Source organism: Bos grunniens, chromosome 13 (assembly GCF_055505025.1).
Source record: "Bos grunniens cultivar Pamir isolate PY7600 chromosome 13, Bosgru_T2T1.0, whole genome shotgun sequence".
Taxonomy (NCBI): Eukaryota; Metazoa; Chordata; class Mammalia; order Artiodactyla; family Bovidae; genus Bos; species Bos grunniens.
Genome location: NC_141177.1, coordinates 52,378,417 through 52,396,927, shown reverse-complemented (window position 1 = coordinate 52,396,927; position 18,511 = coordinate 52,378,417). Strand labels below are relative to the sequence as shown.

The 18,511-nt window shown below is 40.9% G+C and overlaps 1 protein-coding gene across 16 annotated transcripts in view; it reads right to left on the bottom strand.

Moving 5' to 3' along the window:
* Positions 1-18,511, bottom strand: part of RSU1 (Ras suppressor protein 1) — a 208,150-nt gene that overhangs the window by 74,993 nt on the left and 114,646 nt on the right. For 3 of the 16 annotated variants that reach the window (XM_086334183.1, XM_086334185.1, XM_086334196.1), the window contains one exon: positions 17,471-17,618. The exons of the other annotated variants lie outside the window; for them this stretch is intronic. In XM_086334183.1, coding sequence (XP_086190309.1) covers positions 17,486-17,618 — 133 coding nt within the window. In that variant the 3' untranslated portion in view covers positions 17,471-17,485. Of the gene's footprint in view, positions 1-17,470; positions 17,619-18,511 lie in introns of those variants that run through there. 16 annotated transcript variants of the gene reach the window in all.

Here is an 18,511-nt window from a genome sequence, read left to right as displayed (position 1 = left end):
AACATTTGCTTCTCATTGCTTAAGTAAGGATGGAAATTTTGATGTATTTTAAATTACAGAGGAGAGCATAGGGACTAGCAGATTTGGCCTGGCACCTAAAAGGGGGGGAAACAGAGTTCATTCAATGATTCCCATGTGTGCTACACAACTGTACATGCCAAGGACTCATCTTTATTCCACAACAAGATACAGAGTATAGGCAGTCCACCTCTGACAAATTCCTTAAATCAGCCAGCAATGGCTACATATGGACATAAATTGATAAGTGGATCCTACCTCTTCACAGCAAAAAGTCCACCAATTAGAATAATCTGTTGCTGCCAAGTCTTAAGGGGGGTTGACAGGTTGGTGACTGGTCAGGGCAGAGGCCCAGAAAAGACTTACTCAAAAAGAACTCTTCCCTCTAGACTAAATTGGCCTTTTGAATGCTAGCACATAAAACCTCTTCCCTATTATATATCTCTCCACTTAGGGGTATCTAGAAGTCTCAAATTCAGTATTTTTGTAAGACCAAATTCATCTTTCATGCCCTCTTGCCTTGTGTCCTCCCTTTCTTTCAGCATTCCATTGGTAAGCACCATGGATAGCTCCATAGGAACCACTGGCTCCAATTAAGACTGAAGTGAAAGAATCTGTTTATAGTTTATTTCACTACAGAAAGAAACTATAGTAGGGGGAAACCTGAGGTGGAATGAATGGAATCTGAACTATGTTTCTTTCTTTTTTAAGGTCAAGTAGTGTGATAAAAACTATACCATCCTCACAATTTTATGATACTGGCATTAATAATTCTTGTATCATATTTAAAATTGTTTTAACTTTCTTTGGGAAAATACTACCCATACACTAAAGTCAAGAGAATAATCAAAGTCATTAGGGACCCACCATCAGCTTCAAAAATAATCTACTAGAATCATGTCTTGTTTCATTAATTTTCACTTCTGTCTCTCTCCCCCGGCTCCACTATTTAGATTCTTTTGAAGCAAAATCTCAGAAGTTACATTGGTTCATCATTCATTAAAGTATATAACCACAAACTATTATCACATAAAAATTAGTGATTCTTTAATATAATCGAATACCCAGTATATAAATTTCCTAATAAGCTCAAAATATCTTTAATACCTGGCTTGTTTGAATGAGATTTTTAAAAAGCATGTTGGAGATGCTGTAGTTATTCTTCTTGTTGATATTCAAACCATCCTATTTTTGGCCAATGGGAGTCCCTATGTTGTATCCTGGGTTCTTCTGACACAGTCTTTGACAGCTTCCTTGCTTTCTGAATAGAAAAGATATTTCAGGCTCTTAACAGAGGCCTGGAATTAGCCATTGTTCTAAGGATCACAGAATTCTGTTAGTGACAAATGGTATTTAGGAAAAAGATCCAGGAACTTGAGGGTGTTTGTTGCTACTATGTCAGTCATTTTTTTCTGGGCTTATTCAATGGACAGAAAAAGAAAAAGAAAAAAAAAAAAACTTTTTAAAGTAAAAAAAAAAAAAAAAAATTCATCATGGAATCTCACTATATTTCCAAATCAAATTTAGGACTCTAAGATAATTAACTTCTTTCATTTTCTATCTCTTTTCTCTTTGGGTAAAAATCCTAGTCCCCCAATATCAACATAATATAATTCATATAATTATAAAAAACACAAGGGAATGAAGCTAAAAGAGGCATTAAAATCAAACTGCTCAAAATCAGCGATAAAGAGAAAATCTTAAAAACAGCCAAGCTTGGGAAAAGGTTACAAACAAAGGAACAAAGATAAAGATACAGCAGATTTCTTGTCAGAAACAATGCAAGGGAGAAGATAATAGGAAAAAACTTTTAATGTCCTGAAAGACATAACTAAGATTCTATACCCAGTGAAAGTATCTTTCAAAAATGGAAGGTGAATTAGAGAGTATTGCAGATATATAAAATCTGAAAGAATTAATACATGGCAGACCTAAGAGATAAGAAAAGTTAAAGGAAGTCTTTAAGGTAGAAAAAAAATTATACTAAACAGAAATATGGATTTACACAAAGGAATGAAAAGCACTAAAAATACAAAATATGCAGCTAACCATATAAAATGCTTTATCTTTATTCATATCTCTATAAAAGAGAGTTTACTGTTAAAGATAATAAAAATACAATTATGTAAAGTTTAAAAATAAAATAAAATTTTTAAAAAAGATAATAAAAATAAAATGTGGAGTTTATAACTTTAATAGAAGTAAAACATATGACAACAAAAACATAAAGCCTGGGAGATGGGAAATAAAAGTTCACTATTTTACGGTTCCTAAAATTTATGTGAAGTGGTATAATGTCATTGTGAAATATCACAGATGTAAACTGTAACCCCTAAAGCATATACTAAGATTACAGAATGAAAGATTATAGTTAAAAAGCCAACAAAGGAGATAAAACAGTGTCTTAAAAAATACAACAGTCCAAAAGACACAAAAGAAGGGTGGGAGGAAGATGAAACAAAGAGGAAAAAAGGGGAGAGATTCAAACTCACCTGTGGAACAAATCATATTAGGTCTAACTGATCAAATTATCTGAATTAAAAGGCAAAGATTGTCAGCTAAGATGAAAAAGAACTATATGCGGTCTGTAAAAAATTCACTTCAAATATAGCGATAAATAGGTTAGGAGGAAAAGAATGGAGAATTATTTACCATTCTAACACGAATCAAAATAAAGATAAGGTGGCTTCACTGATAGCTGACTAAGTAGATTTCTGGCCAAATAATATAACTAAGACTAGAGAAGTTCACTGCATACTGAAAAAAGAATCAATTCATTAAGAGGACATAATTCAAAACATTTATAAATCTAATTACAGAGCTTCCAAATATATGAAGTGAAAACTGACAGAACTAAAAGAAATAAATCTGTAATTACAGTCTAAGATTTCAATACTCCTGTCTCAATAACTGCTAGAACAATTAGAAAAATCAGTGAAGATATAAAGAATTAACACAATCAACACTGTACAAAAACAACTGATATCCACATGCAAATATATGAACTTTGATCCATACCTCACACCATATACAAAGATTAACTAAAAACGCATTGTAGATCTAAATGCAAAACCTACAATTATAAAGCCTGTGAACTAAAACAAAGGAGAAAATTACGCTAACTTGCATTAGGCAAAGAACACTCAGCTGCTGCTGCTGCTGCTGCTAAGTCGCTTCAGTCATGTCCGACTCTGTGTGACCCCATAGATGGCACCCACCAGGCTCCCCCGTCCCTGAGATTCTCCAGGCAAGAACACTGGAGTGGGTTGCCATTTCCTTCTCTAATGCATGGAAGTGAAAAGTGAAAGTCAAGTCGCTCAGTCACATCGGACTCTTAGCGACCCCATGGCCTGCAGCCCACCAGGCTCCTCCGTCCAGTAGGATTTTCCAGGCAAGAGTACTGGAGTGGGGTGCCATTGCCTTCTCCGAGAACACTCAGACATGACACCAAAAGTACAATCCAGAAAAGAACAAGCTAATAAACTGAAATCAACACAATGTAAAAGTTTTATTTTTCAAAAGACACTGCTAGGAGAATGAAAAGGCAAACACAGAAATGGAGAAAAGCTTTGCTAAGCATATACCTGATAGAGGATTCATATCTAGAACCTCAAAACAATAAGAAAAACTATTCCATTTCAAAAAATAGATTTGAATAAACATTTCATGAAGTTAATGAACCACAAAAGCTCAACACCATTATTCATCAGATAAATGTAATTGAAAACCATAATGAGAACCCACTGGAAAAAATAAAATTGAAAAAAAGATCATACCAAGTGTGAAGGAGGATGTGGAAGAGCTGGAACACTAAGACATTGCTGGTCAGTATATAAAAAGACACCATCACTTTGAAAATGGTTTGGCAGGTACTGAAAAAACTAAATCTGTACCTGCCATATTAAACCCAGTGAAAAGTGAAAGTCACTTAGTCGAGTCCAACTCTTTCTGACTCCATGGACTATACAGTCCACAGCATTCTCCAGGCCTGAACACTGGAGTGGGTACACTTTCCCTTCTCCTAGGGATCTGCCCCAACCCAGGGATCAAACCCAGGTCTCCCGCATTGCAGGTGGATTCTTTACCAGCTGAGCCACAAGGAAAGCCTGACAGCATATTAAAACACAGAGGCAATGCTTTACTGACAAAGGTCCATAGTCAAAGCTATGGTTTTTCCAGTTATCATGCATGGATACGAGAGTTGTACCATAAAGAAAGCTGAGTGCTGAAGAATTGATGCTTTTGAACCATGGTGTTGGAGAAGACTCTTGAGAGTCCCTTGAACTTCAAGGAGATCAAACCAGTCAATCCTAAGGAAATCAGTCCTGAGTATTCACTGGAAGAACAGATGCTGAAGCTCCAATACTTTGGTCACCTGATGTGAAGAACTGACTCATTGGAAAAGACCCTGATGCTAGGAAGGATTGAAGGCAGGAGGAGAAGGGGACAACAGAGGACGAGATGGTTAGATGGCATCACTGACTCGATGGACTTGAGTTTGAGCAAGCTCCGGGAGTTGGTGATGGGACAGGGAAGCCTGGCATTCTGCAGTCCACGGGACTGCAAGGAGTCGGAAATGACTGAGCAACTGAACTGAACTGATACTGCCATAAGGACCACCCATTCTACTCTGAGGGATTACAGGGACAGAACTTGTTCCGTCAAAAACTTGTACACATGTCTCTTTCAATTCTGGTTTCCTCAGTGTGTATGCCCAGCAGTGGGATTGCTGCGTCATAAGGCAGTTCTATTTCCAGTTTTTTAAGAAAGAGACATGTGTACCCCAGTGTTCATCGCAGCACTGTTTATAATAGCCAGGACATGGAAGCAACCTAGATGTCCATCAGCAGATGAATGGATAAGAAAGCTGTGGTACATATACACAATGGAGTATTACTCAGCCATTAAAAAGAATACATTTGAATCAGTTCTAATGAGGTGGATGAAACTGGAGCCAATTATACAGAGTGAAGTAAGCCAGAAAGAAAACACCAATACAGTGTGCTAACGCATATATATGGAATTTAGAAAGATGATAACAATAACCCTGCATATGAGACAACAAAAGAGACACTGATGTATAGATCAGTCTTATGGACTCTGTGGGAGAGGGAGAGGGTGGGATGATTTGGAAGAATGGCATTGAAACATGTATAATATCATATATGAAACAAGTTGCCAGTCCAGGTTTGATGCACGATACTGGATGCTTGGGTCTGGTGCACTGGGATGACCCAGAGGGATGGTACGGGGAGAGAGGAGGGAGGAGGGTTCAGGATGGGGAACACGTGTATACCTGTGGCAGATTCATGTTGATATATGGCAAAACCAACGATATTTGGCAAAACTAATACAATAAAGTTTTAAAAATAAAATAAAATTTAAAACCAAAAAAAAAAAAAATAAAATAAAAATAAAAATAAAAAACTTGTACACTAAAGCTGATGGAAGCTTTATTTTCCCCAAACTGGAAACAACCCAAATATCCATCAACAGTCAACTTGATAAGTCATATCCACTCAATGGATTACTATTCAAAAATAAAAGAAACGAATGACTGAAACATACAACGATTCTCAAGATTAATTATGTTGAATGTAAGGAACTTAAAAAAAAAGAGTACACATGTGAAAGTTGCTCAGTAGTGTCCAACTCTTCGTGATCCCCATGAACTATACAGTCCATGGGATTCCCCAGGCCAGAACACTGGAGTGGGTAGCCTTTTCCTTCTCCAGGGGATCTTCCCAACCCACGGACTGAACCCAGGTCTCCTGCATTGCAGGCAGATTCTCTACCAGCTGAGTCACAAGGAAAGCCCTTGTGTATGTATGTTACATACATATATACACACACACATATATACTGAGTTGGCCAAAAAGTTCATTCTAGTTTTTCCACATCATCTTACAGAAAAACCTGAATGAACTTTTTGGCCAACCCAATAAATAAAAAACCCTCTACAAAATGCAAACCAAGGTATAGTTAGAAAGTAGGTCAGTGGTTGCCTGAGGATTGGGGGAAAGATGGGGAAGGGCAGGAGGGAGGGACCTGGAACACAAGAAAACTTGGGCTTCACTATCCTGATTGTGGTGACAGTCCCTGGGCAACCTGTGGTTCTCTTTTGTAAAGGAGGCAGCTACGTTTATTTTCGAAAGCAGAGATTTTGGCATAATGTAAACAGAGCAGCGATGCTCTCTCTCTCTCTGCGTGTGTACGTGTGTTCAGTCGCTCAGTCATGTCTGACTCTTTTGAGACCCCATGGACTATGTAGCCCGCCAGGCTCCTCTGTCCACAAGATTCTCCAGGCAAGAACACTGGAGTGGGCTGCCATTTCCTCCTGCACTGACTGTATGTGGATTCTTTACCACTGAGCCACAGGAGAAACCCCTCTCTCTCAGTGCACATAATCAAAACTCATTCACAGGACTTCCGCATCTTAGGAAAAATACCTCAAATGTCTTCTTTTGTCATTAACACTTAATTAACAATGAACATCTCACCAGGATTTTGTTAGAAATAGAGAACATTAATACAACCTGTGAGAAAATTCAGTTTTGAATTTGGAATTGGTGTCCTGACAGGATCCTTCTGTGTGTAGTTGCTTAGTTGCTCAGTCGTGTCTGACACTTGTGACCTCATGGACTGTAGCCCACCAGGCTCCTCTGTCCATGGGATTCTCCAGGCAAGAATACTGGAGTGGGTTGCCGTTTCTTTCTCTAAGGATCCTTCTGACCCAGGAATCAAATCTGCATCTCCTGCATTGGCAGGTGGATTCTCTATGGTAGAGGAGCCCAGTATTTCCCCAAGCACACCCACACCTCCACGTCACTCCTCCTCCCTCTGTTGCGCATCTTCTAAGTCTGACTGCTCCTCAAATGCCACAGGCAGGGGGATAAGTAATGACACACCACCTGCTGCAGGCGAGGGCTCCTTCTCAATGCAGCTGAACAGGAGTCCTCTGGTTCCTTGAGTGATGTCAAAGGGATTCCTTCTGGCCTTTCACATCTAGGTTTTTAGGTTCAGAGTTGTTTTTCTGACTTGTCAACAAAACATATTTTGAAGGCTGGGAGGAGAGGCTATCTCCCTCTCTCGTCCTCTTTTCTTTGATGTTTATTCTTTAGTAATTACTATGGTTCAAAGCCTGCCAAGTCACCTTCAATAGACTCTTTCACAATATCCTGATGGAGGATAAAGCAACACCTGTGTTCTAAGGTAAAGCAGCCAAAAGCTAAGTCCTCCATGCACAGGTGTATGGTAAAGGATGGCGGGGTGGCTGATGCAAAAACAAAACCAAGCTCATGGGCAGAGTCCAGGGCAACTAACCACTTGCAGCTCTGGGATTTTCCCCCACTATCACCTCCTAAACTTCCATGTGTGGAGTTTCTTTCAAAGTCCAGCTAAGGGCTTCCCTGGTGATTCAATGGCAAAGAATCTGCCTGCCAATGCAGGAAACACTGGTTTGATCTCTGGTCTGGGAAGATTCCACATGCCAAGGAGTAACTGTGCCCATGGACCATGGCTACTGAGCCCACGTGCCACAACTACTGAAGCCCGTGTGCCCCAGAGCCTGTGCTCCACAACAAGAGAAGCCCCTGCAACGAGAAGCCCACGCACCACAACTACAGAGCAGCACCCACTCACTGCAACTGGAGAAAAGTCTGTGCAGCAATGAAGACTCAGCAAGGCCAAAATAAATAATTATATATGTATCAGAAAACACAAAACCAAAGCCCAGCTGCAAAGATCTGGTAGATGAGGTGAGAAGTAGCTGGCTGGGGAAGGCTGCAGCCTTGGCAACATCACAGAAACTCTTGGGTGATGGAAGCGGCTCTAATAATATCATGAAGTCGAAGCAATTCAAACGTAAGAGGAAAAGGGAAATGTGAAAAACGTGTAACGGCTGTGCAACGTGCAGTTTAAAGACAATTTCCTCCAGCAGAAATGTCTACACGGCAGGCTACAGTGTACAGCTGAAAGAACAACTCCCATTCATCAAGTCTTCTGAGGGCCGACCAGGTGCCAGGTGCCATCAGAGGCTCCTGGGGACACAGCAGTGCTCTCAACTAAGGCCCTGCTCTGAGAGGAACCTCCCGTCTAGGAGGAGGCAGAAAAAATAAAGTTAGGGGCAGGGTGCGTAATGGGGTCTGTTTTAGGCAGAATGACATGGAAAGTGCTTTGGTGACAAGGTGCCGATTTTGAAAGAGAAGGAGGGGTAGCCAAAGGCCACTGAGAAACTGAATACAAGGGTAAAGCTGTTTGTGTTAAAAGACAAATATTAGTGTCTAAGAAAATAAACAGGGAACAGACGAAACCTCAGAAGGTCGCAAAGGCAGACCTTGTTTTATCTCGCTTTCACAAATGACATTTGTCACAAACTGAAGGTCTGTGGCAGCCCCACATGGAGCAAGTCGATGGGCGCCATCTTCCCAACAGCATTTGCTCACTTCCTGTCTCCGGGTCACATTTTGCTAATTCTCACAGAATTTCAAGCTTTTTCATTATTATCATATTTGTTATGGTGATCTGTAATCAGCACTCTTTGGTGTTACTGTTAAAACCTGCTGAAGGCTCAGAGGATGGTTAGCATTTTTTAGCAATGAAATACTTTTTTAACTTTTTATTTTATCTTGGAGTATAAGATGACGAACACTCTGTAACAGTTTCAGGAGGACAGCAAAGGGACTCAGTCATACATACGCATGTTGCCATTCTCCCCCAAACTCTTCTCCCATCCAGGCTGCCACATAACATTGAGCAGTTTCCTATACTATACAGTAGGATGGAGCCTGTTGGTTATCCATGTTAAATATAGCAGTGTGTACATGCCGATTCTATAGTGCCTAACTATTCCTTCCCTCATTCTTCCACCCTGGCAAACATAAGTTCATTCTTTAAGTCTGAGAGTCTGTATCTGTTTTGTAAATAAGTGCGTTTGCATCATTTCTTTTGGGGCTTCCCATGTGGCTCAGTGGTAAAGAATATAGCTGCCAAAGAGCAGACTCAGATTAGGGATTAACTGGTAATCCTAAAGGCAATCAGTTCCGAATATTCATTGGAAGGACTGATGCTGAAGCTCCAATACTTTGGCCACCTGACACGAAGAAATGACTTACTGGAAAAGACCTTGATGCTGGGAAAGACTGAAGGTGGGAGGAGAAAGGGACAACAGAGGATGAGATGGTTGGATGGCATCAGTGACTCGATGGACATTGAGTTTGAGCAAGCTCTGGGCCTTGGTGATGGACAGGAAAGCCTGATTTGCTGCAGTCCATAGGGTCACAAAGAGTCAGACGCAACTGAGCAACTGAACTGAATCAAATCAGCCACCTGTAAAACCAGGTCCCCGTCCTGTATTCCCTACAGGGGTCCTGAAACAGTGTCTTTTTCCCCCAGCTATTCAGTTCCTGAAAGACTGTTTTCTGTATCACCTCTGATTCCCCTTATGTGGATGGTTCCAGAATGACAAATACAAATCTACATTCCTGCGAGTAACCTGGATGGTCTGGTCAGTGTGTATTCATCCACTGAAGGCCGCACATTTATGCTGTTTTACAGTTAGACTTCAGTTAATGTGCTTTTGAGGCTATGACCTTTCTCTCCCATAGCTGTACATACAGAATCCAAATTGGGAAAAGAGCAGGTCAAGGCTGTATATTGTCACCCTGCTTATATAACTTATATGCAGAGTACATCATGTGAAATGCCGGGCTGGATAAAGCACAAGCTAGAACCAAGATAGTCAGGAGAAATATCAATAACCTCAGATATGCAGATGACACCACCCTTATGCCGGAGAGTGAAGAAGAACTAAAGAGCCTCTTAATGAGAGTGAAAGAGGAGTGTGAAAAAGCTGGCTTAAAACTCATCATTCAGAAAACTAAGATCATGGCATCTGGTTCCATCACTTCAAGGCAAATAGATGGGGAAACAATGGAAACAGTGATAGACTTTATTTTCTTGGGCTCCCAAATAACTGCAGATGGTGACTGCAGCTGAAGTTAGAAGATGCTTGCTCCTTGGAAGAAAAGCTATGACCAACCTAGAGAGCATATTAAAAGCAGACATTACTTTGCCAACAAAGGTCCAGCTAGTCAAAGCTATGGTTTTTCCAGTAGTCATGTATAGATGTGAGAGTTGAACCATAAGGAAAGCTGAACACCAAAGAATTGATGTTTTTGAACTGTGGTGTTGGAGAAGACTCTTGAGAGTCCCTTGAACTGCAAGGAGATCAAACCAGTAAGTCTAAGGAAATGAGTCCTGAATATTCATTGGAAGACCAGATGCTGAAGGTAAAATGCCAATACTTTGGCCATCTGATACGAAGAACTGACTCACTGGAAAAGACCCTGATGCCTTTTGGAAAGGAAAGATTGAAGGCAAGAGGAGAAGGGGACAACAGAGGATAAGATAGTTGGATGGCATCACTGACTCGATGGACATGAGTTTGAACAAGCTCCAAGAGTTGGTGATGGACAGGGAAGCCTGGTGTGCTATTGTCCAAGGGGTCACGAAGAGTCAGACACAACTGAGTGGACTGAACTGAACATACAGAATTATCCACAGGTTTATTACATGGCTCATGATCTCACATTGGCGGGTCTTCATCTTCTTGTCTGACTCACTCTGCCTGCAAGGAACCTACCAGGATTTGATTCAAGAACTAGAAAAGTTGAATGATCATGAATGAATTGCTAAGCCTCATATACTGACTTCTCTTTGAGAGTTCAACATAAACTTAGCATTTCCTCCCTTTCTTTCCTGATGTTACCCAAAAAGCAACAAGGTGAATATGAGACATTGTTCTTTTTTTTAATTTTTATTTTACATTGGAGTCCTGCTGATTAACAATGTTAAGTCTGTTTCAGGTGCACAGCTAAGTGATGCACGCGCCTATTCTTTTTCAAATGTTTCTTCCATATGTCATTGCGGAATATTGAACAGAGTTCTCTATGCCATAAAGTAGGTCCTTGTTGGCTTTCTACTCTAAATAACGCAGTGTGTACATGTCAATATATTTTGATTTCTGGCTCTACGACTTGGGTAAACTATTGGCCCTTTTACGTTACTAACCGGAGGCCTTCACTCATCTGAAAGCCGGGCAAACACCCACATCTATCTCATGGAATCAAGAGATCCTCGTAGATGAAGCCTGCAACGAACCTACCAGGGCCTGGAACACTGCAGGAAGTCAATGGAAGTGAATTCTCTCTTAGTGTAACTGAGGCAACTTCTGTCACTACTCACTGATCCAGCTGGATGTTAGTATACGAATACAAAAAAAAAAAAAAGGATACTGAAAGTATCTGACTCTATCATGCATCTGAATTTTTCTTAGTAAAAGTTGCTTAAGATTCTTAGTATTTCAGCCACAATAAAACCAACACTCATGTATTGCAGAATGCACTCGTGTATGTGTGTTAGTCACTCAGACACGTCTCTTTGTGACCCCATGGACTGTAGGCTGCCCAAGCTCCTCTGTCCATGAGATTCTACAAGCAAGAATATTAGAGTAGGTTACCATTCTTTTTTCCAGGGGATCTTCATAACCCAGGGATTGAACCCTGGTCTCACGCATTTCTTTACCATCTGAGCACCAGGGGAGCCCTCATATAGTGGTCTCACAGCCTTAATTCTCCGACCAGGGTCAAACTCACGTGCCCTGCAGTCGAAGGTGGATTCTTAACCACTTGACCACCAGGAAAGCACCTCACATGGTGGTCTTGAAGGAACCTTTTCCCCACACACCATTATTTCTTTTTCTAACCATGCTTCAGTACAAAATTAGTGAAGGATATTTTTATTCAATCAGCTTGATGACCAGTATCTTTCTTGTCGCCCTGTCTTATTAAATACACTTGCAAAAATGAAGCAGAAGGTGGTCTCAGAAAACTTACAATATTACAGTTTCAAGATTTTAAGTATTTCAAAATAAAAACTTTTATTGACAAAATTTACATCCCTTAGGAATTATCTAGAATTTAGCACCAAAAGAAATTTCCTAGTTGCAAGACACATTCTATTAAAAGATCACCACTCACGCAGTTTCTATTGAGAATGCACAAAAACAGATTAAAGATGCTCCTAATCTCACATAAACAGTCTGAAACACACACGTCACCTTTGCTTACAGCCAAAAAAACTAAACATGAGAGAAGAATTAAAACAAAAAAATATCCATGCCTCATATATGGGAATCTGAGGCTCAGTTTCTTCCTCTAATATAATCAGTTTTTATAAGATCCATTCTTCCATATTTCAAATCCTCTTGTGACCTTAAAAATATCTTTTCTAAAAGCTTACCTTTCAATCCCTTAAAATCTAAGGTGGGAAAATATCCCAATATAAAGAAACTCAATGAAGAAGTAAGTCTTGTTTTTTTTTTTATTTTCCTTTGTCTCTTTTGCTATGTCTTTGTGATGACCTCCTTTCCCCATGTCACACTGGGACCTGCAGGAAAACTGGATTGTTACAGATTCCTTCAAGGATATAGGAAAATCTGATGCAATCTGAGAGGTGTTAGAAACAAAGCAAGATTTCACAATGCTTAAGCCAAGAACAGGGAGGGTGGATGTGTGAAGTGAGAGATCTTCTCTCGAGCTCTCACTTAAAAGTCTCTTTCCAAGACTCAGTATACATATTTGTGAGGTGATGTGACCCTGAAGGTTTCGACTGTACCTCGATTTAGAAAGACCAATCAGAATGGATGATTCCACTCAATCTAGACAGATAAATGGAAAGGGGGCATACAATAAACACAACCAATTACACAGTTACATTCTTTGTGGTTTCTTCCTTCGTAACTTCATGGGCTGTGTAGGTTAATTTTTTTTTTTTATTTTGCCCGAGCAGCATGCAGGATCCCCAACCAGGGATCGAACTCGAGGCCCCTGCATTTAAAGTGCAGTCTTAATCACTGAACCCCAGGGAAGGACCCCCTGCTCTTTTTCTCCTGCAAGTTACATTTTTTAAAAAATAACCTATTCAACAATGAATACATGTAGAAAATGGAACATTCAATAGGTACCAAAGGGTGAAGTATGAAAAGAATGTGACCTCCCTCCCTGTCTCAGGCATCAAGCTTCCCCCACTTGGGATAACCACCTGTCCTGGTTTGCTCTGTCTTCCTCAGCAACATCCCCAACATTCACAATCAAAACCACACACTCCACAGGCCCGGTAAAACACTCCCTTGATGGACAAAGAGAAGACACAGACCCACAGATTCACAGAGAGGAAGGTCTCCCTTTCAGATATAACTCCTTCATTTCTGAAGTTAAGCAACGGTTTCATTTCCAATATGAGAAGCGTGGGCAACAAGATCGACACAAACAATGCAAAACCACTGTGAAGACGGCATCTTCACTTAGTATGTTGAGGATGCATTTTAATGTCTTGAGGCTTGTTTATTCTGTGCTGGCAAAAACCGAGAATGACAACTTGGTTTCTTCTCAATGTCAGATTGGCTTTTTCCTTTCAGACACTGGGGTGACCTGTCAGGGGCTCTTCTGCATGAGACGGTGGGTCATTCATGTAAGACACTGAGGGTGCCAGGTGCTCTCAATGTGCCCTCAGACATGAGGGAATCTGCAATAGTGCTTCCAAAACCATTAGCTGGTTTTTTTTTTTTTTTTTTAAGATTTTGTTTTTATCTGATGAAGACCATTTGTTTTTAAGTCTTTACTGAATTTGTTACCATATTGTTTCTGATTTATGTTTTGGTGTTTGGCCACGAGGCATCTGAGATCTTAGCTCCCTGACCAGGGATCAAACCTGCATCTCCTTCATTGAAAGGCGAAGTCTTAACCACTGGACCAACAGGGAATTCCCCAAAATTAATTTCTTAAAGGAGAGAAAACATGCACTTTTAACTCTTCTTCCCAAATATTGGTAGTATTCACAGAAATATTGAGTTAAAAACTGCTGAAAGCATACTAAGTCACCTCAGTTGTGTCCAACTCTTTGCGATCCTGTGGACTATAGCCCACCAGGCTCCTCTGTCCATGAGATTCTCCAGGTGATAAAACTGGAGTGGGGTGCCATTCCTTTCTCCAGGGGGTCTTCCCAACCCAGGGATCAAACCCACATCTCTTCTGTCACCTGCACTGGCAGGCAGGTTCTTTATCACTAGCGCCACCTGGGATAATGAGCTTAGCACAATGTCTGTCACATGGTAAATAGTCACTGTTCATAATTACTACTACTATTATTAAAACTAGCAATTGAATATTAAAATTGCTATCAAGCAAGAAGATTCAGAAGAAAGATGATAAAAGGAACCTAGATTAAATGGGCAGTAGGGAAACCCTTCAGAGAAGGCAATGGCACCCCACTCTAGTACTCTTGCCTGGAAAATCCCATGGATGGAGGAGCCCGGCAGGCCGCAGTCCATGGGGTCGCTAGAGTTGGACACAACTGAGCGACTTCACTTTCACTTTTCACTTTCATGCATTGGAGAAGGAAATGGCAACCCACTCCAGTGTTCTTGCCTGGAGAATCCCAGGGACAGGGAAGCTTGATGGGCTGCCGTCTATGGGGTCGCACAGAGTCGGACACGACTGAAGCAACTTAGCAGCAGTAGCAGCAGCAGGGAAACCCTTGGAAAGCAAGGTTTCTGAGGAAGCAATATTTAACATGATTCTTGAAGAATAACTGGACATTCAGCAGGTAATATGAGGAAGGAACATTCCAGGCAGAGAAAACAGCACTGATGGCGAATTGAGGTAGAAAGGTAGATTGTATTTTTAATGGAAAGTAACCCAGCCTTGTGGTTCTGGGTTCATCCCCAGTGGATCTCCATCAGGGCTCTTCTGTGGCAGCCCAGCTCCTATTTCAGAGAAGGTGATGGCACCCCAGTCCAGTACTCTTGTCTGGAAAATCCCATGGACAAAGAAGCCTGGTAGGCTGCAGTCCATGGGGTCGCTAAGAGTCAGACGCGACTGAGCGACTTCACTTTGACTTTTCACTTTCATGCACTGGAGAAGGAAATGGCAACCCATTCCAGTGTTCCTGCTTGGAGAATCCCAGGGACAGAGGAGCCTAGTGGGCTGCCATCTATGGGGTCGCACAGAGTCCGACACGACTGAAGTGACTTAGCAGCAGCTCCTATTTGGTCACTACCAAGGTCCTTCTGTCCCACAGGATAGTGAGATTCTGGGACACTCTCAACAGGGCTAGAGTGATAGAAAAACTCCCCTCCAAGCAGCTCATCTCACAGAACAAAGACCCAAGCCTTTGATTATATCATCGGAATCATTCTATCAAGACAGTGCCAGGAACACGGGAGACAGAGCTTGCATCTCGTATTTGCCAGGAGGTGCACATGGAGCCCCAGCCATAGCAAAGGCAATCTGTCGACTGCTACTTCCACACGCCATTTCACAGAGCTCAAGTCTAGCCATTTTGTCCCAAAGGAAAGGACTGAGACTTGATGTCTTAAGGCTGGATGACAACTGTAATGAAATTCCGAAGAAAATGTAGATACTGTTTTCAAAGAAAAGCGATAAGCTTAACCCTGGAACCTGATGTTTCCTACCTTCTGTATATATTGTGCTTCTCAGTCTTACAGTCAGACCACACACAATATTCTACTGGAGAAAAATAAAGAGAAAAGGTTTTACCTAAGAAGATGACTTGCACCCTGCTGGGTTGGTGCATGAAATTATGAGTAAGCGCGCTGATACTGGTTGTAAATATAACACATAACCGACAAAAAAGCACATTCTTAAACGATCCTTTACATGCCACTTTTTCTACCCTATTAAGATGCTCGTTGTTTCTTTGATTTATCTGATAATAAATTTTTGATGACTGGTAAGTCTCATAAAATTGCTCTGGTGCTGACTACACTGATTAATAAGTCTGAAGAATCAAAAGTGTCAGGAATTCATGTGTATGAATAAGTTACTGCCAAACATATATTAGGGATTCCATAAAATATAGAATAAAAAAGGTTGATCTGGTCATTTTAGCTTGTATCTGTTTTCCTGTAACAATTTACATTCAGAGTCATCATCATCTTCCATGGCCTTAAAAGAAAAAAAAAAATCAATAGAGTAAAATCCACATGGGGGCAAAATCAAGAATAAAACTAAAATAAAAAAATAATGAATTGTTACAGACAATCAAACACGTTTCCCAGAAAAACAGAGAATTGAGAATTAGAACTCATTGCTGAGGTGACTCTTAGAGATGACCCAGTTTGAATCTCTTTCCTTTAAAATGGCAAAGCTGAAAATGGGTGTGATGAAGTTATCTGCCCCTGACCAAAGTGGGATTGGGAGCCACCTTTAAGATCAATGCTCCAAGAACAGACTTTTTTTTCCCTCTGTCTCCTCACAGGTCCCAGCAAAGTCCATCACTGGCTATTTACGCCAGGGTGCATTATCTGAAAACATGCTCTCCATGTCTGATATCTGCCCTGCACTGCAGAAGCTAACCAGCTTTAGTTACATGAGAAGGGAATTCAGTGCCCTGGCCTTAGTAGTCTCAACCATGTCCAGTTAAGACCCCAGAAATCTCCTGAGACAAGGTTGCAAGATGGGATAAAAGGGCTCCAAATGTGGTTACTGAAACCCCAAGATAGAAGAAGAAATCCCTGATTTCTTCACATCGTACAGGGCAAAACACCAGTAGCCACCAGGCAGGACCACAAAGCAGAGAGAAAGACGATTCCACATCTACCAGTCAGGGCCCCAGAGCAAGAAGCCACCAGGAGCACAGAGGCACCCCCACCCCTGTGCTGCATCTTCTAGCCACAGATTCCTGCGAAAGGTAACAAGGCAAGGTCCGATGGTGGGTGCTCTGTGGAACTCTCCCTTCTTCAACTGTCTAGCTGAATTCAACAAAGTAGAACATTCTGTAAGCTGCCCTTCACTCCCAAGGGATCTTCAGATTCTAACCAGCTTCTGTTTCAACACAGTCTGTTCTTAAAGAATGATTACAAATAAAAACACTGACCCCTCTGCCAAAACAGAACCTAACCTTGGTGTCCCTAAAAGGAAACAATGGTGAATCCTTGTGTTTTGAAAGAAGCTTTTAAGTCTGAAAGCCAAATGCCTAAGAAAGGCATTGTGGCCGGCCATCGGGGAGGGGTGGATTAGACCTCCCAGAGGCATTTAAACACAGATCAGATCAGAGATCAGATCAGTCGCTCAGTCATGTCCGACTCTTTGCAACCCCATGAATTGCAGCACGCCAGGCCTCCCTGTCCATCACCAACTCCCAGAGTTCACTCAGACTCATGTCCATCGAGTCAGTGATGCCATCCAGCCATCTCATCCTCCGTCGTCCCCTTCTCCTCTTGCCTCCAATCCCTCCCAGCATCAGAGTCTTTTCCAATGACTCAACTCTCGCATGAGGTGGCCAAAGTACTGGAGTTTCAGCTTTAGCATCATTCCTTCCAAAGAAATCCCAGGGCTGATCTCCTTTAGAATGGACTGTTTGGATCTCCTTGCAGTCCAAGGGCCTCTCAAGAGTCTTCTCCAACACCACAGTTCAAAAGCATCAATTCTTCCACGCTCAGCCTTCTTCCAACTCTCACATCCATGCATTTAAACACATTTACTGATAAAGAGAATGTGCCTACAGGGAGGCTGTGGGGGCTACAAGAGAAGAAAGACAGGGTGAAACTACAGAGAACTGAATACAGTGGAGTCACAACAGTGTTAGGGGCTGGACCGTGCGGTTACTCTGAATGTGACCATATTTGAAGACTGCAGGGTCTTTATGGGGTAATCAGATTAAACCTTAGAAAAAAACCTTAGAAAAAAACAACCTTGTTCACACCTTGATCTTGGGACTTCTAGAGCTGTTAAGATAATAAATTTCAGCCAAAATTAGGTAGCAGCAGGAAAAAAATAAAATAAAAGAAGGCAGGGTGCTTACTCAGTAACCCTGCTAAGTAAAATAACCAAAACCTCAATAACAATTTATGTATTTTCTAAACACACACTGTGTCACGGGATGGAGAAAAAAAAAGGATACACATTTTGAAGGTGATGAAACTGTATGGGTTCCAAATGAGACTGTTTGAAAACTACGACAGTAGAACACAACATTGTCTTGACCACAAACTTTTTACATTATGAGTCTTAAAAAATACATATGAAATGATATAGTCAAACACAAGAGAACAAAATCTAGAGGGTTCTTTCCTTAATAGATGATGACTAAATTGGATATCAGTAAACGTCAGTGGACATAAAACTCATATTTATACTTTCTATCTGATTAAGTTGACAAAAATGCCTTTCATAAGATTACTCACTCTAAATCACAGTATCTAACATTATAGGAGAACACTATACTGTCAAAAATTACAAAAAACAAAACCCCAACAATGCCTGAACAGAATAAGAGACCAGAGCTCAATAAAAAATCAGCATGTAATAAAATAAGATATTACCATGTAGAGAATAGAAATTAGACAGTTTTGTTTGATTATAAAGTGCCACTTATTAATTTATCTCTCCAATAAAAACAGCAAAGGCAGGCA